Source organism: Apostichopus japonicus, chromosome 21 (genome assembly GCF_037975245.1).
Source record: "Apostichopus japonicus isolate 1M-3 chromosome 21, ASM3797524v1, whole genome shotgun sequence".
NCBI classification, from domain to species: Eukaryota; Metazoa; Echinodermata; class Holothuroidea; order Aspidochirotida; family Stichopodidae; genus Apostichopus; species Apostichopus japonicus.
This window is the reverse complement of record NC_092581.1, coordinates 14714345-14736644: the sequence shown is the minus strand read 5'-3', so window position 1 is coordinate 14736644 and position 22300 is coordinate 14714345. Positions and strand designations below refer to the sequence as shown.

The window sequence follows — 22300 nt, the reverse complement described above, 5'->3', positions numbered from 1 at the left end:
ACTAGCTAAGACATACAAGGAATCAAATCAGGAGCCTCACAGGCATATGTAGAGAGATGGCTCTACATTTGGAGAAAATATGTCAAAAAATACGTTTTCGGTCTAAGTTAGGGCCAATTAATTAGTAGTAGTAGTAGTAGTAGTAGTAGCAGTAGCAGTAGCAGTAGTGGTAGTAGTAGTAGTAGTAGTAGTAGTAGTAGTAGTAGTAGTAGTAGTAGTAGTAGTAGTAGCAGTAGCAGTAGCAGTAGCAGTAGCAGTAGCAGTAGCAGTAGCAGTAGCAGTAGCAGTAGCAGTAGCAGTAACAGTAGCAGTAGTAATTTGATTTAAGTCAAACGTGAATTAGAAGTGTGGTTTTTAAACGCTTTTTGCCACCGTTGGTTGTGGTCTGTCTCCACCAGGTTAATGTTATAGAGCTTTCGACATGATTACTACGGGTGTACCGTGAGTTACTGGGAAACTTAAATCGTGGTCAGAAAGGATGACAGAGTTGGGGTTGAGTTTGTAAATGTTCTATCCCATCGAATTTCATATAGTTATTATATAGTAACAAGTCACTGTCCATATCGTTTGCATTTTAACGACACATGTGGATATAGATAAGCTCAGGGCATCTGCTGTTCCGTCCTGCATGGAGAGTCATCCTCCGTTACCAAATCTGCGTAATACGCACATGTATTATTCCGCCATATTTCATGCCCGTCTCGGTCATGGCGAACGTCATTCCTTGGTATACCACAGAGCCAATGCATTGGCAGTATTGCGTGTCCGCCCTCCTATTTACTCCATGATTTTAAGTCGATGAGGTGACTAATTAATGTAAGACCTACAAACCATTCACCTTTTAACACTGAATAAAAGCAGAAGAGAAAAATATTTCAATTCAAGGTGAAAATTCGAGTGTACTTCCTTGTCAATGTTTATATTTTATTGATACAGTTTGTGTAGTTTTCATATGTTCCATGAACGCTTTAAATAACGCGAGTTTTACGTGCAGGACTCCGTTGTTGCTATGTTAAAGTCCAAACTCACTATGTTTGACTGTTTCAGGTGTTCTTAACTGGGAAGTTGGAGTTTGTTAGTGTAGCTCATAAATGTTACTTTACAGTTGCGTTTCTTTCTTCGGAACCGTCTTGCACACAGGGGCGATAACAAACGTCAATAAAATTGTATTAATAAAAATGTTTGAAGATAATAATAAAGATGACCAGGATGACGTATCAGAACTATTTCTTGATACTGAACGACCAAACCACAAATTGTATGAAACGAAAATAATTATCTGTAATATTTCAAACGAAATTTGAGCAACTAACAGAGTTACCATTTATATATTCCGATCTTTTTCAAAAGATATTTTGCGATGTAAATAAACTAACCATCAATTTATCCCAAAGGTTCGATTATACATGTTTAAGTGCAGTTCTATAAGTGACAAAATGATATTAATAATAAACCAATCACAATAAGAAAGGAAAACATCAGATACATTATAGGAGACGATATCATAAACAATAGGTCTGATTTGCTGAAAACTTAAAAATTTTCATTCTAATCTTAGCGGTAATATTTATTCAACTTAACATTATTACCTAGCTTGTATTCATGTTTTCTTACGTACCGTTTTTATCAATAATAAGTTCGGTTTCTACCATTACCTGCCTTTCCTTATCCAAAACCACATCCGCCGATCGATAAAATATGCGGACGTCACTACTCAACACTTGTCATTGTGGCCTTTCGAGTTTAAAATTGATAAATAGCGCCAATGACACTTAGATATTTAAGTATTTGCTCTCATTCGCTGTACTCGGAACTATACACACCAATATACGCTTGTATTCATGAACTATACACCAATCTACGTGCCCATAGAATTTTGCTGATTTTTTTGCACAGATATCTAAAAACTGAATTTTGTTTACCCTTAAAGAAGAAGCCAATCATTTAACAATATTGCAAATGTTTCATAATATTTTACAATAAGTGGAAGAAGCAGATACTCTATCAAATTTATTTTACTGATTCGTGTTTTGCATAACTACTACTAATAGTACCAATAGCACTACGACTATTAATAGTGCTGCTACTAGTATCATCGCTTATGTTACTCTTTCTACTAGTAGCCAAACAACTAGTACTACTAAAACTAGGAGTAGTACTACTACTATACTACTCTAAAATACTACTACTAGTAGAAGTACTGCTACTAGTACGAATACTAATAGTACCACTACCACAACCACTCATACTGTTGCTGCTACTGTTATCACCGTTTATGTTACTCTTTTTTACTAGTAGCCAGACTACCATACTACTACAACTAATAGTAGTACTTCTACTAGTACTACTCTTAACTAATACTGCTAGTAGAAGAACTGCTACTACTAATACTACTACTACGTCTATTACGTCTACCGCTGTTTCTGTTACTAATGTTAATACTACTGTCAATGATACTTTATCGCTACTGCAGTAGCTACTGCTATGTCCCTGTTTCTGAAGTACGGCATCTGAAAAGTGCTTCAAACAAATACGGTTTGCATGGCTACCACTGCTACTGTTACTGCTTCTACTATTGCTATTATTGCTACCACTGCTAATGCTACTCCTTATATAGTAGCACCACTGCTACTAGTAATATTAATACTACAACAAAAACAACTAATACTTATTACTATAGACACACGGGCACAGAGACAGTGCATAGCCTCTGAAAAATGCCTGATACTGATATTTCAGCAGTTGCTGGAAGTAAAGCGGTTGCCGGAAGTATAGTTTAAATAGGTTAAATGCATCGTACTATTGAACAGTATGTACAGTAAAGTATCGCAAAAGTGTTTGCCAAAAGGGCTGTCCGTTGGTTTATGTACACAACTATATATTTAACACAAACAAATAAAGTGGCACAACTAACTTTTACAGTATATTCCACTAAAGAAAATAAATTCCATGCCAATTTAGTTTAAGTTGTGTAGGCTACTCTAAAATATATAAAACTTACTCATTTTAGCTAAAGTTGTTCAAAGTCCTTTTTTTCGTAGTTTGTTTAGCGACTGCACCCGGTAGGCAAGCTTATCCGTACTTTATATAAGTTATGCACTATAAAATATATTAACATGACACTATTTTGCCAAATACATTTTATCACTATACAAAGTCCATTTTTTCCTCGTGATTTTTTAACAACTTTACTAAGTAGGGCAAGCTTATACGTAAAACATTATTCATGTGAAGATATCTTGTAGTTAAGAACATTTTGGTGTCCAGAGGATAGCAGAATATTCAATTTGGAAGAGTTTTCATCACACGGTAAATGAGATGGCTCGTTACAGGTGGCTGATATCAATTTGCATCACGATATCGTTCATGCAATACTTTTGCGACGTACAAAGTGAGTACACGTCATTAAGAGAGATTATCAAAGATGAAACTCAGGATTCGGTAGTATCTTCGAAATTGTTGTTTCATATATAACATACAAAAAGGCACCAAATAAAACCGTGCCGTAACGTAGAAGGAATCTGGTTAGGGTGCATGATGGGGTTACCGCATCCCACCACGTACCCTCACCGTAGCCTCACCCGTAACCTCACCCACCCCGTAACCACAGGGGTAACCTCACCCACCCCGTCGGAAGTTGCGGTCTTTATAGATATTCAATGCGTCTCCTTATTCGAAATACTTGTTAGGATCTTTAACAGTAATATGGAGGTGTTTATTAACAGTAAACCATGTAGTATATAATTAAATAAACAATTAAGATAGTTATATATTGTTAATTTTTACATTTTTTTCTCTTGGGTGATAGCTCCTTTTTTGGGGGGAGGTAATTGGCACTCTTCAAAAAAAGTGTAAACTGTAAAGTGAAGAGAAAGCTGTTGCATTTGCTCCACAATTTACAATTTTATAACCTTTGATTGAGTGTCAGCAAAACCCCCAAAATTGCAATATATGAAACTATCACTTCTTCTTAAATATATTGTCTAATCAAAAGAAGTGAGTTGGAGAGTGACTAACGCTTTCATTCCAGTCGATAAATTTGCTTATAAGATTTTATTTTTGTTAACATCGGCGTGAAATGTTCCAGAAAGTAAATTGGATATTATCGTTATTTCTTCATTTTTTTCACAATGAAGCTCGATCACTCAAGCTAATGAAATGTGATGCTGTTATCGAATAACGTCAAACAATTACCAAGTAGATAATCTATGGAGTTACAGATCTCATTCCGAAATGTGGTTTTATGACAACTGTGGTGTCATAACCTCGGAGGGACACCCACGTTTGGCGTACGATAGCCTATAATTTGGAGTTTACGAAACACAATTTTACTTTCCTTTTACCACATTCGTTTTATACGTTTTACATTAAGTAGTACAATGCTTTATTATTAAGATAAGACATTTATATGGGTGGCAGAAGAAACGTATATTTGAATCGGCCTTACCCATAAGTGTAAGCAATCTATTTATGTGAACTTTTAAGCACGGTGCCCAATTTTAACTGACAGTGCCCGGGTTAATATGGGGAAATATTTGGCATCGAGGTTTTCCGGAACGGAAATTACCTGCGGAGGTAGAAAATGGAGTCTGGGCTCTGGAGGAAGTGAGTAGAAATGTAAGGTGGGGTGACGAAAAGCTACCAGTTGGGGTAACTTAAACGATTCTCCTACAGATTGATCGTCTTGGAATAATCACCCAAAAAAATCAGTCACTTAACAATAACACTATAACCTACTTGAGTGAGATCGTGAACGTTTCGGCAAAAAGTTTAGCAGGAAAAGGTCATCCCGATCATTTAGTACAAGTGATACCTAAAATCGTCACTGGACCGAGTGATACATTGATAGCAATATCCTATACGAAACAGGCTGGCCTTGAAAATAAGGGCCAAGTGGAAAAATATTACATTTTTCAAGATTAACTGTAAAACTAGAAGAGAGCTTCAAATCATCTCAAATTCTAAGCACTTCGTCTAATGAATTCTTACTCCCGACGAGGATAACTGCAGTATCATCAGCATATTGATTAATTCTGGTTTCCTTATCCCCGCTAACGATACCTCTAAAATTCTTACTCTTATTAGTGGACAGAGTTAGGATTACAGCGCACAGTAAAAACAGATAGGAACTCAGAGGGCAACCTTGTCACACGCCTCTCTGAGTACGAAAAACACCCGCGTATAGAATAGCCATTGTGACAGACACAAGCCATACTGTCCCCATAAAATGTATCTATCCGTATGTTGCTATTTATAAACAGCTAAAACAACGCAATCGCAGACCACTTATGAAGAAATTACGATGGAGGAACAAACATCAGAAGTAACAACAGATGCCGGATTAACCGAAACAACTGTTCACATTGAAGATACAACGACGGCAACAGACGGATTGGCGTCGACACCGAATGGCATTACTACAATTATAGGAACCACAATGGTGTCAGAAATACCAACAGGAACGACAGCAATTTCAACTACTGACGTGGCTACGAATATGCCAGCAGCGACATTAACAACGGCCAATGTCTCGTTGTCAACAGATTCTCAGACAGGTCTGTATCTTATGCATTCATTTCATCATACTTGGTTTCACTATTTATCTGATGTATTTTAGTAAACCATTGAAAGACACGTATGCAATTCTGACATAGCAATGGCTCTCTCAAATGGATACAGAAAGCCTTTGAAGATATATGAACAACAAGATCCACAAAACTGAGGCAATTGAGAAAGACAAGTATCGGGGTCAACATAGTGTGTTCATAACCTTACGTCTGCATATACCGCATATATTGAGTTACTTCTGTGTAGTCTACTAGACCATTCCCCCTCTTAAATTTGAATTGTCTGGCGGATGATATCCTTTATCCTATTATGTTGGTACAGTGTAAATGGTTCGTAGCGATTCATATTTGTGGCTTTGACACTATGATGTAATAATAAATGTATTTATTACATAGTCCTTGTCCAGAAATACTACACCAAGGTTCAACTTCCATTACGCTAGAGTTCTCGAAAAAAACTGTTTTGTTAACATGCATGCACCTAAATACTTACCTACACAAACTAGTTTTTGTCCAAATGCATGTTACTATGTTAACGTATGGTACCCCTCCCACTATTGTACACTATATACATATCTAATCACTCTCATTTCAGTTCAGTACCACAAAGGGTGTGAGGGGGCAGCAATTTCAGTACAAGCAAAATGGCACAACTTACTTTTACAGTAAATTCCACTAAAGAAAATAAATTCCATGCCAATTTAGTTTAAGTTGTGTAGGCTACTCTAAAATATATAAAACTTACTCATTTTAGCTAAAGTTGTTCAAAGTCCTTTTTATCGTAGTTTGTTTAGCGACTGCAACCGCTAGGCCAAGCTTATCCGTACATTATTTTAGTTATGTACTGTAAAATAAATTAACATGACACTATTTTGCCAAATACATTTTATCACTATACAAAGTCCATTTTTTCCTCGTGATTTTTTTAACAACTTTACTAAGTAGGGCAAGCTTATACGTAAAACATTATTCATGTGAAGATATCTTGTGATGAAGAACATGTTGGTGTCCAGAGGATAGCAGAATATTCAATTTGGAAGAGTTTTCATCACACGGTAAATGAGATGGCTCGTTACAGGTGGCTGATATCAATTTGCATCACGATATCGTTCATGCCATACTTTTCACAAAGTGAGTAACATTAGGAGTGATTATCAAATATGAAACTCAGCATTCGGTCGTAACTTCGAAATTGTTGTTTCATAGATAACATACAAAAAGGTGCCAACTAAAACCGTGCCGTTACGTATATAGAATCTGGTTAGGGTGCATGATGGGGTAACCGCATCCCACCACGTACCCTCACCGTAGCCTCGCCCGTAACCTAACCCCGTAACCACAGCCGTAACCTCACCCACCCCGTCGGAAGTTGCGGTCTTTATAGATATTCAATGCGTCTCCTTATTCTAATTACTCCTTGTTGGGATCTTTAACAGTAAACTGGAGGTGTTTATTAACAGTAAACCATGTAGTATATAATTAACCAAACAACTAAGATAGTTATACATTGTTAATTTTTACATTTGTTTTTTCTATTGGGTGATAGCTCTTTTTTAGGAGTTAATTGGCACTCTTGTGCAAAAAAGTGTGAACCGCAGCTGAAGAGAAAGCTTTTGCATTTGCTCCACAATTTACAATTGTATAACCTTTGATTGAGTGTCAGCAAAACCCCCAAATTACAATAAATGAAACTATCACTTCTTCTAACATAGATTGTCTAATTAAAAGAATTAAGTTAGAGAGTGACTCACGCTTTCATTCCAGTCGATAATTTTGCTAATAAAAATTGTTTTGTTAACATCGGCATGAAATGTTTTCAGAAAGCAATTTGGATATTATCGTTATTTCTTCATTTTTTCACAATGAAGCTCGATCACTCAAGCTAATGAAGAACAATTAACAAGTAGATAATCTATGGAGTTACAGATCTCATTCCGAAATGTGGTTTTATGACAACTGTGGTGTCATAACCTCGGAGGGACACCCACGTTTGACTTACGATAGCCTATAATTTGGAGTTTACGAAACACAATTTTATTTTCCTTTTACCACATGTCGTTTTATACGTTTTACATTAAGTAGTGCGATGCCTAATTATTAAGATAAGACATTTATATGGGTGGCACTCATGATTACGGAAGCCGAAAAAGATATCGTCTTTAGAAAAAACAAACTTTCTATGTTCAGAAATCTTAATTCGACATCCAGTTGATAAAGTTGGATGCATCACTACACCGCCAACCCCCCCCCCCCCCCTTCCCAAGGTGTACACGCGTGTTCAATCTCTTTCTAGCAGAAGAAACATATATTTGAATCGCCTTTACCCATAAGTGTAAGCAATCTATTTATGGGAATTTTTAACCACGGCGCCCATTTTTAAATGACGGTGCATGCCCGGGTTAATATGGGGGAATATTTGGCACCGAGGTATTCCGCAACGGAAATTACCTGCGGAGGTAGAATATGGAGTCTGGGGTCTGGAGGAAGTGAGTAGAAATGTAAGGTGGGGGTGACGAAACGCTGGCAGTGGGGGTGGCTTAAACGATTCTCCTACAGATTGAACGTCTTGGAATAATCACACACAAAAAATCAGTCACTTAACAATAACACTATAACCTACTTGAGTGAGATCCCGACCAGATCCGAACACAGCTTTTTAGGCGTGAACGTTTCGGCAAAACTTTTAGCAGGAAAAGGTCATCCCGATCATTTAGTACAAGTGATACCTAACATCGTCACTGGACCAAGTGATACATTGATAGTAATATCCTATACGAAACAGGCTGGCCTTGAAAATAAGGGCCAAGTGGAAACATATTACATTTTTCAAGATTAACTGTAAATCCAGAAGAGAGTTCAAATCATGTCAAATTCTAAGCACTTCGTCTAATGACTTCTTACTCCCGTCGAGGATAACTGCAGTATCATCAGCATATTAATTAAGTCTGGTTTCCTTATCCCCGCTAACGATACCTCTAAAATTCTTACTGTTATTAGTGTACAGAGTTAGGATTACAGCGCACAGTATAAACAGATAGGAACTCAGAGGGCAACCTTTTCACACGCCTCTCTGAGTACGAAAAACACCCGCGTATAGAACAGCCATTGTGACAGACACAAGCCATACTGTCCCCATAAAATGTATCTATCCCTATGTTGGTATTTATAAACAGCTGAAACAACGCAATCGCAGACCACTTATGAAGAAACTACGATGGAGGAACAAACATCAGAAGTAACAACAGATGCCGGATTAACCGAAACAACTGGAGGTAAAATGACGGCAACAGACGGATTGGCGTCGACATCGAATGGCGTGGCTATGAATACGCCAGCAGCAACATTAACAACGGCCAATGTCTCGTTGTCAACAATGTCTCAGATAGGTCTGTATCTTTTGCATTCATTTCATCATACTTGGTTTTACTATTTATCTAAGCAATGAAAACAACGTATGCAATTCTGACATAGCAATGGCTCTCTCAAATGAATACAGAAAAGCCTTTGAAGATATATGAACAACGAGATCTACAAAACTGAGGCATTGAAAAAGACAAATATCGGGGTCAACAGAGTGGTTAATCAAGTGTTTTCATAACCTTACGTCTGCTTATACCACATATATTTATTAACCTTCTGGATAGTCTACTAGACCTTTCCTCCTCTAAAAATTGTATTTGTCTGGCGGATGAGGGGGAGGAGAAAGGGGAATAATATTCTTAAAATGAATATATAACTCGTAATGGATATAATTTAGGTACAATTGAATAAAACTTGAAACGAAATTTGGTTTCGATCACTTTAATGACATGGATGTATCGACAACATGGGATGTATTTGTGGAAACGACTGATGTCTCAACTCTTACTCCTACAATTATGAACACAAACGACTCAACAGATGCCGGATTAACCGAAACAACTGTTGACATTGGAGATAAAACGATATATATTGGATTATTTTTCAAATATTTTCTGTAAGCTTTCTGTAGTCAAAAAATATCTGCCGATGACAGGTTTAACAGAAAATATACTAAATGGTATCACCATGGCAAATATAGTCAAACATATCTTTCGCATTCTTGTTAAAGGTACAAATTTATTACCTGTAAAATCCAAATCGTTAATGACATTCACTTTGACGAATCCGCGAATTCTGATACACATTCCACAGTGTACCATAATTTAAAGCCAAATCAAGTAAATCATGCAAAGACAGTAAATATTTTGCAAAGCGTATGCAATAATGACATCACAGATTACGGACTATTGTCCATTGCATGGTGTCATGAATGATTTATCGGGTGACAAATGATAGCTTGCAAAAAGCATAGTCTTGGGTGTAGATACGTTGTTACTTCCATGGTCATATATGGAAAGTTGGATGTTTCATTTGAGAATCAGGGCTGCTTTTGTTTTCATAGCTATGAGCTACATTTAAGAGTGTCCATCAATTTGCATCAGTCAATCCCATTTGCACACATTTCTTTTAAAGCATCTTGCACCTTTCCTGCAAATGCCAGTTCTTCAACATTAACAAGTGGTGAATCAGTTCCTCATGGCCAAAGTCACAACTTTCAATGTATCGCTGGCTTCCTACCAGAAGACATGATTTACTCTTCATGCGATGATGGGATACTAACACCTGTGATTAACTGCACACAGGAATCGGGTTAATATTCAATATTCGACGAACTAGCTGCTAGAACATCGAATGATTGCAGAGCGTCACGAACAAAAGACATTCTAGAGTCTCAGTGTTCATTTTCAATGTTTCATCGTTCACAAAATATTCAGATCGATAGTAACGGTTTTACAACATAAAAGATAAAGCATGATTGCATTTAAAAGTTATTTTTCGGACAAAACCAAAGAATTTTCGGTCGAAGATAATATAGTTCTTTGGAATATACACCAGATAAAAATTCAAATATGCCACTATAGATAATCGTTACTTCAGTTCATTGAATGTTTGATTGCTGTGAAAACACATTTTGTTCACATTGACAACGTGGAAAGAAAACGTACGACTCCCAAAATACACATTTAATGCTTTTCATGGATCCAACGTGATGCTGCCAGATATCCAATTCATATTTAGTTATTCGACATACTTTCTACGTCATTAAAGAAAACGAACATAACCGTAATTTGAACGTTTAAAGTGAACGAACATATCCGTACTTTATCGACAGATTATCAGTCCTTCTCCTTCACTTTTATTCGCAGTGCTTACGAGTACTTTACCAACCATAACGGAAGGAGAGGTCACTAGCATGGCAACAAAGCCACTAATTACACCCGGAGTCTCAATTGCGACAAATATGGTAACCGATGAAGCACATACGATCCCTATTACAGCGGAACTTTCGACGACTATAGTTAGCATGACTAAAACTGACTCTCCAGAACTAACGAATGCGACTTCAACATCCAGGCGAACGACTCAGGAGGAGGTTACAACAAACCTTTTTATACCTTCAACTATGGAAGTGATAACAAAGGCAATCTCAACGGCCTCTCCAAAACTGATGACCGAAGAAACCACTACTGAAGTGGCGACATCCCTATTAACGTTACCAGAAAATCTTACAACTTACGATTTGCCAATGTCGACAACTGCTGGTCTCGCAACTAAGGATGTTACCCAGACTCTTTCTACTGGAAGAAGCACATCTGAGCTCGTCACATCGAAATTGGCTTCTCCTGGGAATGGCACAACATTGTCAGAAGGACCACCTTCGACCGCATCTGATACCGCAACTTCGGTAGAGGAACTAACAGTTACGACTCCACGTATCACCACAAAAGCTTCGCCTCCGACGTCCGGTAGAACCACAAATGAAGTCGTGACGTCTCTATACACATCTGATAATAATGTGACTCTTTTTACTGAACCACAGATGGACACAACGGAAGCAGATTTCTATCCCTCTTCTTCTCTCCCTCCTAGCCCTGAAACTGTAACTGAAAGAAGTGAATTGACCATTACCACGTCTGCTTCGGTGCCAACCTCTCGGAAATCAGGTTGGTCAAGGATGCGTCCTATCTAGCTAGTATTACTGTATTATGTAAATGTGGTGTGCATTTCAAGTAACCAAAATCACTGTCAGATGACTTCAGAGGAAAACAAAATAGAAATGGTGGTAGAGCTTACAAACATTTCCTTCGTTCCCCCCCCCCCAATGGGGTTGGGGGTCAGTTGTTAATAAATTTGCCACAATATGTGAATACGCGTAACAATAGAATAATATTTTTAAAAAAAAAATCACAACAATGTTCCATTAATCAACCTAGAGTGCTAGTGGTGAAAGATCGAAATGGAAGAATTAAAGAGAAAATGGGGTGCGCTCTTCTCCTGCAATACGAATCTTTATATCCATTCTCACAGTCAGATAAATTTTATATTCAAATAAAAAATAAATATATTAAGGTTTCATTCATTTGGCATTTTTAATTAATATAGTTAGTTGCTACCGTGCTAGGATACCGGATTCGAACAATTTTGAAAACATGTGCTGTAAACTATTGTTACCACGGAGACCAACCTATTTAATCGAATGAAAGATGGAGATATTTAATATGTGTGCTCTAAACTGTACTGATAAAGGCGTTCGTATCTCTGCTTCTAGCTGCATGCACAAGGAGTTCTGATTGCCCGCAAGAGAAACAAGTATGCGTCCAGAGAACAAACACCTGCGACTGCAGACCAGGATTGTACTATAGAGATCGTGATTGCATAGGTTAGTATAACGTTAAGCGTCTATAACATTTTTTATCTCATCTCCCTACATGTACTGTGTAGGGAGATGAGATTTTGCACTTAACCCCACATCAGAAATGTGAGGGAGGAAGTATGTGTGTGTGCGTGTGTGTATGTGTGTGTGTGTGTTTGCATGGGGCGTAATTGTGTGCGTGGTGCCTGCGCGTTTTATGACGTCATAGGTTAAAGTTCAAAGGTCACAGGTCAAGAAACCTAAAACTATGTGTTTTGCCATTTTCTGCTTGTCTATATGTAGGACAAAATCATTAAACAACACGATATGTGGAGAGTATGGAAATAAATTTACAATAGGACAGAATTAGCTGTTTAGAGTCGGGGTCAAAGTTCAAAATGGCTTAAAGTTTGCTATAGAGTGTGTGTGTCACCAATTCCTCCTTTACCGTAAGTCGGAGTAAGTTCAAACTTGGTGGGTAGGTGCCTGACGATGTAAACTCATTCCTGTATGATTTATGACGTCATAGGTCAAAGTTCAGAGGTCAAAGGTGTCTCATTCCTGTATGATTTATGACGTCATAGGTCAAAGGTCAAAGGTAAAGAAGCCCAAACAATGATTGTTAGCCATTTTCTTCTTATCAACATGTAGGAAACAGGCATTAAACCACATCATATGTAGAGAATGATAAGACGAACTTTAAAGTAGTGCAGTTTTTTATGTTTAGGGTCGAGGACAAAGTTCAAAGCAAGTTCAAACTTGGTGGGTAGATGCCTGACCATGTAAACTTGTGCCTGTGTAATTGATGACGTAATAGGTCTAACGTCAGAGGTCAAAGGTGAAAAACATAAAACTTGGTGTTTTGCCATTTTCTGTTTCTCAACAAGAGGGGAAAAACATTAAACCACACACACGATAAGTAGAGAATTATGAGACAAATACTAGAATACCTTTATGGATGTTAAGGGTTAGGTTGTAAGGACAATATATGTCAGAGGTGAAAATTAGCCCAAACTCGATGCCTTGCATGAAACAACAGTGATGGTTAGGTAATATGGTTTCTACTAAACTTTAATTTAAAGTATACGTTAAGAAACTGGATTCCAGCCTATCAACAAAGATGGCAACCAGATGCATTCAGATGTTACCCAACAATCACTTGGGGGAGACAATGGAGGAGATGAGATCGGCACATCAATGGATTGCCCTCTTGTTATTCCTGCAAGTATGTCTTACTAGACTACAAAATAGCGCACACAGATATCCAGTGCCCACTCATGGATGACTCAATTTCCTTTGTTACCAAATCTTTAGAAGCAAAGAAGTTGATTTGGGCAAATGAATTTTGGCCTTTAACTTGCTGTATCGATTGAAAAGACTTCAACTCAGTAATCCTGTAAATATGTATTTTTCTTTCCAAAATGTTTTATTTTATTTTATTTGTGAATACACACTCAGATCAAATGGCTAATTACAAAGAGATGTAGTTGAAAGCAATGTTTTAAATGTTTCTGCTTCTTAAAATTTCTTACAATATTACCAATTTTACAATTTATCTCAAGTTCACAAAACTAGGGAATATACCCATATTTCTTTCAATATCCATACATGTATCTTTTTTTTATTACTAAAGTTGGATACTTAACTTGGATATAAATTTTATTAAGAGATATTTGTGGTTGAAACCTATTTGGTTGCTGCTGCCTATCGAATTATTTTAACAACCTAATCAAATACAGAATACATTTGTAGGTTTCTAAATATTAACGTAATACTTTTCTTCACTCACATATACTTGTGTGAAGTGTTTGTCTTAAGAATGTTTTCAGGGATAACTAGATTGTAAGTTTATAAGATTGTTTCAAAATCGAAAGCCAAATGTGGTTAGCATATGCAAAATCAAGGCATCTTAAATCCTCCCACGTCAAATATTTGTTTTAAAATAATTTTCATGGGTCATACCTGAAACCTTTGAACTGCTGTTTTCAATTATCCTGTGTTCAGCATAGGAAAACGTCTTTTTTTACAATCTACATCAAGTTATGCTTTCATTTGTCATTATTTCTATCAAGGAATTGCCTTTTTCGTCACCCACATAAGCCTCGATGTACTATTCGATGAAGATCTCAACGATCGTACATCAAACGCTTTTATGAACCTCCAAGAAGAGATATGTGAAGAAGTAAGTATTTCTTGATATTATTTGAACATTCTTAATGAAGTCTAATTGTGTTCGTTTATGAAGTTTTGACTTTTGATACTAGGCAAGGTGTCTCCTCCTTGATGTGATAATATGAGCTTGACAGGACACGACAGACAAACTAATAGCAACAACCTCGTATTATCTGGAGAATCCTCTAGAAGGGAAGAGTAAGCCGGTATTAATCCATAATAAACACATGGATATGTTGTGATATATATATATATAAACCGACATATGAGTTGTCTATGAATGTCGATAATTAGACGGAGTGGTTTGTTTCGTATTGTCAGTATATGGCGTCCCTATTAGTAGCTCTGACTTGTTACAATTGTGTCAATTTTACGTCTCTGATCTGAATTTTCTTTTATACTGTTCTTGGTAAAACAATGCAACCCAAGTTCATTAACGAAATACCTGTAACTCATATCTCTTAGCAGGACAGTGTACAATATGCACAATTGCAATTGAAACCTTGGTTTAGATTCAATGAGAAGCTCCATACATGCAAAGCGACTTGGCCACAGTGTGTGATCTGTCACTTTTTGCAGCCCTCTGTGCTGCCTCTGTTACTGTTCTGGTTCTGCTTATTTAGTTTTATTCTCGTAGCTGTTCACTTATAGTTTGTTTATTGTATGATTGTGTTTGTATTCACTAATGTTTTATGTTTACTGTCGACGGGAAATAATTTCCGTTTTCTGAAATGGACAATAAAGTTTCTATCTAAAGTTTCTATCTATTTTTGAAGATTCTTACTCTCTGCCTTTCTATCTCTTTCTCTTTGTCTCCGCTTCTTCAAGATCACTAACATAATGCTTGGAAATACATCTACTTTAAGAGCTGTCTTCTTGGGATGTTACGTGAACTCTTTCATGAACGGAAGCGTGATTGCTGACATAGTTACGGAATATTCCACCGAGATAACAGTCGTGGCAGCTGATGTTACCAAAATGCTAGGAGGTCTTAAATCAACTGGGTTAAATTTAACCATAACTTGGAATATAACATCTGAAGGTATGTTTGAAAATATTATCAACTTGTTTTGATATTTGTAAATCGCATGATTGTCAGAAAGTGTCTGATTGAACGTATACCGAACTTAGCAATGGTCACTTTATACCTGAAAGTAGGTGCCGTTTCATCATACTAATTTGATACCCGTTTTGATGAATTCTTAGATTATTTAATTACCATAGTAAGAACATTGTTCCATGTAAAAATACCAAGTATCTCTCTCTCTCTTATTAGTAGTATTATTATTGCTATTATTATTATTATTTAAGAAAAAGTAAACGAATGTTAGTAGGGATCAGTCAAATTTGTCCTTAACTCGGGGGAAGGGAAGGAAAGTGGTTATTGGAATAGCGATGACCATTACGCCAATGGTTCAAATAGTTTTTGTTTCCTAGAGAAAGGTGAGAAGAACAATGAACAATTTGAGCTAACGCAATGGAAAGTGATATTTTCAGTGAATTCTTAAAATTTAAGTAGCAATAACACTGTGAGAGGCTTTGTTTAGTTTAAAGTGTATTAGTACAAGACCATTACTTCTTATAATTTAACAATAATATCTATGAAACTGTCCGAAACTTCGGAAAGTTTGTGATTTTTTGTTTATGTGGACTGCATCATAATAAGGAAAGAATAATTATCGATGTATAGACTAATCGTGTACCTCAATGAATTATGATAAAATATTTACAAGAATAAATCAATCAAATTACAGTTTTAGATTTTTTCTGTATTATTTGTAACTTTAAATCATTGCTCTCATATAAAGTTGACCTCAAACCTTACATCAGACTGAATGATTTTCTTATAAAAGAAAAAAAATAGTAATTTAGGTATACCCATTTTTTTTCTTTGAATTAGCTAAAACAAAATATTGATATAAACTTACATTTGTTTCTCGCTTTATTTTTTGGCAATTTAGTGTTTCAGTTACAACATTGCTCCACGGGAAATAATGTCTGCCATGAGAACGTTAGTACATGTAGTGATATTAAAGAGATGAACGGATATGAATGCAGTTGTAAAGATGGGTTTATTGACCAGGACTCAGTGCCAGGAATGTACTGCATTGAAGAAGGTGTGTGTTACTTTACTATCGCGCTGGGACTTTGGTATTAAAAAAAATAAGGATTTAAGCCTCTTTCCCAATTGTCATTATGTTATTAATTTACGGTTATTTTATACAAAATTTTCATTTATTTGGGTTCTGAACGTCAAAACTATGCTCAAAAAGGTTACAGTCTAAATTAGAGAATTAGCTGCCTGAGTGAAGTACAAGGTTGTGAGCAAACAGTGAAATGTTGTTTTTCATATTGTTTTGTTTTTAAGTTTGAGCACGGGTGACCGTATTTAGTCTTTCTAACTGGCGTATTTTGGTACAATAAAAAACCGACTATCTTAAAGGATGTCTTTCAGGTGACATACGTTAACTTTCGATATGTCATAGTCTAACTCTAAATTAAAGATTTGAGGGTTCGGGAATGTTACTATATGACTGCAGTAATTGAGTTGTTCACCTTTGAAATATGTTAAATGTCTGTGAAATATCTCTTTAGCCCAATGTTAAATGTTAAATTGATGGTGCAGGCCTAAATGTATTTTTTTTTAACACTGTCTTGTAAACTATACGTTAAATTCAACCAGTGTATATTCTTCAACGTTTATATGAACGTTATTCTTTTTCTTGTATGGAAACACGGTTGTCTTCATGTATATACAATAAATTACGTAAAAGAAACTTCACGAAACTGGTAAATATAGCTGTCAATTGACTAACAATGCTACAGAAAGTCGCGGCCCGACGGGCCAAACTTTTGAACACCGTCCATGTTCGTATTTCATTGTATCAATGTTTCTTTTCTCGTCACACAGTTGACCAAGGAGCAGTAGGGGGACGCTATGCTACAGTGGTCGGATTGGCGCTAGCTGTGCTTTTTGTTGTAATTATCCTCTTGTCATGCATTATACTTCTCGCAAAGCGAATCGTAAAAACAAAGGCGGAGATGACGATGGATATACCATTAAGCGAGCTGCCCGTTCACTTGACAAGTAAAAGACGCTTGACCGATTTTGTTCCGTATCCTGCCGGTGCAAAAGGAACCGACGAAGTTGACGGATATCCGACGCCCGATTACCCGGCAGATGGTTATGCCGATGAAAACGGTCGTAAAGTCAAGAGTCGAGTCATGGGAGACTCCGTTGAAAACGTTTCATATATACCATTCGTGAGTATTACTTAGAAATTCTTAATTAAGTAACAAACACCAAATTAAAAGGAATGTTACATACTATGAGACAAAAACTGACTGGTTAATATTAGCTAATATTAGCAATCGTTTCCAAGTAGTTAACTTGAAATATTAAAAATTATACCTCTTTTCCATATAGGTATTGTAATAAGTTATAACGTCAAAGAAAATATGTATTCATAGCGCTTTGTTGGTGAAACAATAAACTTTAAATGCCAAGTTGATCTAAGTCACTAGTTTAAACTGATGACACCATGCTTCATTGTTCATGATACATAGAGCACCATATGGAGATAAAACAGATTCTCTATTGCAGAGCACACTCTGTATCAATGTATTCATATTAATCAGTTTTTAAGAATATAGAAATGGACAATGCAAACCAAAAGACAGCCACCGTAACATATGTTTCAGAAACGTTTAAACTTTGTCTTATATGACATTCCTCTGGTGACTGCACGGCAAGGGCGTAGGAACCAGGGGGCTGGGGGCGCCAGCCCCCCCCCCCCCCCCAGTGAAAAATATGGTGGGGCGGAAGTATCATTCCGCCCCCGCTTCGCAAGTCAGAAAACCCCTTTTTCATTTCCAAATGAGAAAAAATCTCATTTGGAGCACCAAATTGCATCTAAGGCCAGGTGAAAATGCAAAATTATTTACAAAATGGATTGGGTGTTGAAGTGTGCTACATTGCACCAAATTGCATCTGAGGCCACCTGGAAATGCCAAAAAAATCCAAGGGGACACCCCTCCCTTTAGACCCCCCCCCCCGGCCTGCATCAGTCTTCAGCCCCCCACTCAAAAGTACCTTCCTACGCCACTGCTGCATGGTATATTTGCACACGCATGTTTCAGCGTCCCGGCATAATGGTCGAGAATTCATTATGGAGATATTACTGTGGTGTGTATTCATAATGATTCGTGTAGTAAGAAGTCTCGTTGATCGTTTTGTTTGTTGTATATAGTTATATTTTAGTAAGCAGTTTCTTATTCTAAAACATGTTAAAAATGTGCATGTTGACATTTCTTATTTCTTTTCAGGAAGGTGGGGATGATGTGAATTCAACTGACAGTATACTCTATTATTAAGATCTCCCAGATGGATCTATTCAATCCAAAGGTATTGCTATAAGTTCGATATATGTTCTCGCTGGAACACTCGAAGAAATTCTCATCAGGACAAAACGTAACATTGACGAAAACTGAAAGCTTAACGGTATATGCTTCACGTTTTGTTGCAAATTTTCGATGAAAACGTGCATTAACCAATGTTTGAACAAAGATACCAAATAAACCTTTCATTCACCTACTTTAACAGAAAAGTCTTAAACTTGCACATTCAGTAGACTCCGCCACATGGTGGTGGTTCGAAACGATGCCTTAAAGAGGAGATAATGCACATATTTACGAAACCTAATTTTAAAATCATCTCAAAATATGCACAAGTAACGATGGAAACTTTAAAGCTTGCAAATGAACTGACACCAGTGAAGCGAGGGGGCCACAAATCGGTGGCCAGTCTGGGTCTTCACCAGAAGAAGTTAGTTTTGAAGATGCTACGGTGGCCCCGATGTTATATCCAAGCTGTTACTTATTCTTAACTGTACGATTACCAGTGAGATATATTAGTTTGACTTTCATTGGTTTAACATTCCATTCCTTCATTTAATGTGATTACATGCGTACCGACAAAAGGTAAACCTAAGATAATGATTAATGTTACGTTTTTTCTTTATGTTTCGATGTACCACAGGTATTGTTCATGGATGTAACATGTCATTTCATTTTTAACGGTAAAATTTTACAAGCTAGATCATTCCTAGATGAAAATGAAATGAAAATGCAAAACTAAACAGCCATGGCGCCACCGATGTAACACATGCAAACTATTCAAGTTTTGTACGTATGTATGTATGTATGTAATTTAGATCCTCCTGCAAGCTGGAACTCGCGAAGAAGCCATCATTGGTTTAGCAAAGCTGCAAGCTGACCGAAGTCAGTCTCTTACATTCATATTTAACGTCCATGATTATGAATTGTCAATTGTCAACAACTCTGTAACTGGACGACATACATTAATCTTGGAGTGACTCGAACTCGGGACCTTATGATTGAAAGGCATTGGCGTTAACCAATGAGGTAACACACCCACAGTTTTAGTTTTAGATGCCAAATTTGAGTTAAAATGTTGAATTGCAAGCCACCCCACTTGTTGATGTAATTCATAAACCCTTCGTGGTCTTAACGATAACTGCTTTATGGGATGTATTTATTTAGTTAGCTCCATCAGCAGTATTCCTTACTGGCAAGGTATGCATACTGTATGTATAGTACACGCTAATCCTGTATGGCAGGAGGCCGTCGCTTTCTCCTCGACTTGAATCTTTCTCTGCGTTAGGTTTTATCACCGGACAATTATTTCAATATCATAGGACTTTATAAGTGAGATTATTGCTGAATTGAATATAAATGAAAGATGTTAAGTCATTTCTCCTTCGATCAGTTTCATGGACCGAAGCGATGAATATCATGTTTCTATATACAGATCAAGGTAAGGAACTGTTTGTACTGACAATACCAGTGCTTTCAGAGCATGATATTATATATATATATATATATATATATATATATATATATATATATATATATATATATATATATATATATATATATATATACATATATATATTAAGAATTTTGTTTGCTTGGTGAGGGTACCGCACGTCCCATCTTGCAAAATAAACATATTGTAAACACATTTCTTAGGTAGTGGTTTAAAATATCACAGTTGCTTGCCAAAAGAAATGCCATCGTATTTGTACGCGCTTTAACTTTACAATTGTGTTAACAGGCATATGATACTCCTTTTCTTTGTAAAACTATCTGTGATGTCAAAGAAAAAAAATGATAATTTTCGACATTTTCCGCCCTACCCCGTTCCTCTTCAATGATTATATATTTGAGCTTACGTGATACTTCCCCCACAGTGAGAGGGTTCGTACAGGTAATCAATCTAAAGTTCAAACACAAACTTCAACTGAAGAACAAACGAGAACGTTAAGAATTTCATATGACGTAAGAGGCTCTTTATGAATATTTTCACTGTTTAAAAATCAATTAAACATATAAGTACTAACATGCTATACTAACGAACAACTTAGATGGAATCCAGCGTTTCTATTCCCGTTGTCGTGAGTAATTCGTTATATCTTGCAATATTATATGTATGACAAATCTTTGATTTTTTTTTCTCTGCAAAGCAAACTTTTGTTTTGTGTAATCGTGTATCACCTATGTTATGAAACTGTTTTATTGATGAAATCCATTGATAATCATTTTTCAATGACTCTATTAGTGTTACATGTTAATAACCCTTTCGTCATATTTCCGTTTGGTTTGTTTTTTATTTTGCAATACTATATGAACAATAACTTTTAATCTTTTTTCTTTGTCTCTGCAAAAATGTTAAACAAGAAGAATATATATGTGAAACACATTGTCTTCACTGCATAGAGATTTTGTTTTGAATGTGTATATCATTCATGTTCTGAAATGTTTAAACTGATCGAATCAAGGGCGGCGGTTCATTATGAGATGTGGCCATCGTCGAGGGGCAGTGTAATTATGTGACTCCGAATTGAATCAGGAACACAACACCGTTACCTTCAAACTTTACGGCAAAATGGATCCATTCTGCATTCCGATGCAAAATTCCAGTATTTGAAATTAAAACCAAATTAAAAAAAAAATTATTTTAATTACAGATTTTCTTCACATTTCACCAGAAGAGTACTTTCAACTACAGCTTTATGTGACTAAAAACTGACATTTTGGGGGGGGGGGGGGGCAAATACCAAAAATTGAAGCAAACATGTACTTTTATTTACCATAGAAACTTCTAATTGTAAGAATGGACATTTTTGAGGGGTTTCTAGTGCAAGTGCTGGGATGGCCTGCTTCCTCAGAACCACGAAACTCTTACCTCTGGAACCGCTGCCGCTAAGTTCAGTGGTAAACATTTTTAGTTATTTCCTTAAAAATATACAAATCGTCAAAATCTCGTAAAGGAACTTCAATAACTTTGGTCACTATCAAAATAATTTGCTCCTGATAAATCTTGTAGTCATGTCAAAGAAATTAAACATTTTCAAAAATTATGCAATGTGACAAATTTGGAACACGATTTTAAGAAATATGTAACCTGAATTATACGTGAAGCAGTTATAACTAAATAAAATAACTTTATCTTTAATCTTTATGAGAGTGATGTTGCTAAATATGTTAACTGTACTTTGGCCATAATTCTGCTCATTTCTTAATTGTTCTGTCTTTCTTATATACAAATAAATGTAACAACGTATAACTCATCCATATATGAGGCTTCGAATACTGTATCGAAATGCATATTTTGTTTTTAATAAATTTACTACCATGATAAAACCTGATCACGTGTAGGTTCTATATTCCCTTCCACTAGTGACGTCACATCGTCAGAATCACTCGGTTACAGTTTCTATGTAAGGGTTAAGAATTGATCAAGTTGTTTGGTTTTTGTACTCTC

General features: G+C 36.3%; 1 protein-coding gene across 2 annotated transcripts; it reads left to right on the top strand.

The window, feature by feature from the left end:
- The first annotated feature begins 3183 nt into the window (after positions 1-3183).
- Positions 3184-22184, top strand: LOC139962782 (uncharacterized). 2 transcript variants are annotated; one of them, XM_071963102.1, is made up of 10 exons: positions 3185-3391; positions 5262-5555; positions 8741-8953; positions 10796-11593; positions 12199-12309; positions 14355-14464; positions 15283-15496; positions 16416-16571; positions 17366-17718; positions 18781-22184. In XM_071963102.1, the coding sequence occupies exons 1-10, from the start codon at positions 3319-3321 to the stop codon at positions 18826-18828; spliced, it is 2370 nt and encodes a 789-aa protein (XP_071819203.1). In that variant the 5' UTR covers positions 3185-3318; the 3' UTR covers positions 18829-22184. The 2 variants fall into 2 exon arrangements, with proteins under 2 accessions (XP_071819204.1, XP_071819203.1); XM_071963103.1 differs by lacking the exon at positions 5262-5555 and having other exon boundaries at positions 3184-3391.
- Positions 22185-22300: the final 116 nt, after the last annotated feature.

What these genes read in the sequence shown, in the direction of transcription:
- LOC139962782 (XM_071963102.1), top strand. Translation starts at nt 3,319, where the DNA reads ATGGCTCGTTACAGGTGGCTGATATCAATTTGCATCACGATATCGTTC. An exon ending in TAGAGATCGTGATTGCATAG is followed by an intron (nt 12,310 to 14,354) that starts GTTAGTATAACG and finishes ATTTCTATCAAG; the next exon opens with GAATTGCCTTTTTCGTCACC. An exon ending in ACGTTTCATATATACCATTC is followed by an intron (nt 17,719 to 18,780) that starts GTGAGTATTACT and finishes ATTTCTTTTCAG; the next exon opens with GAAGGTGGGGATGATGTGAA.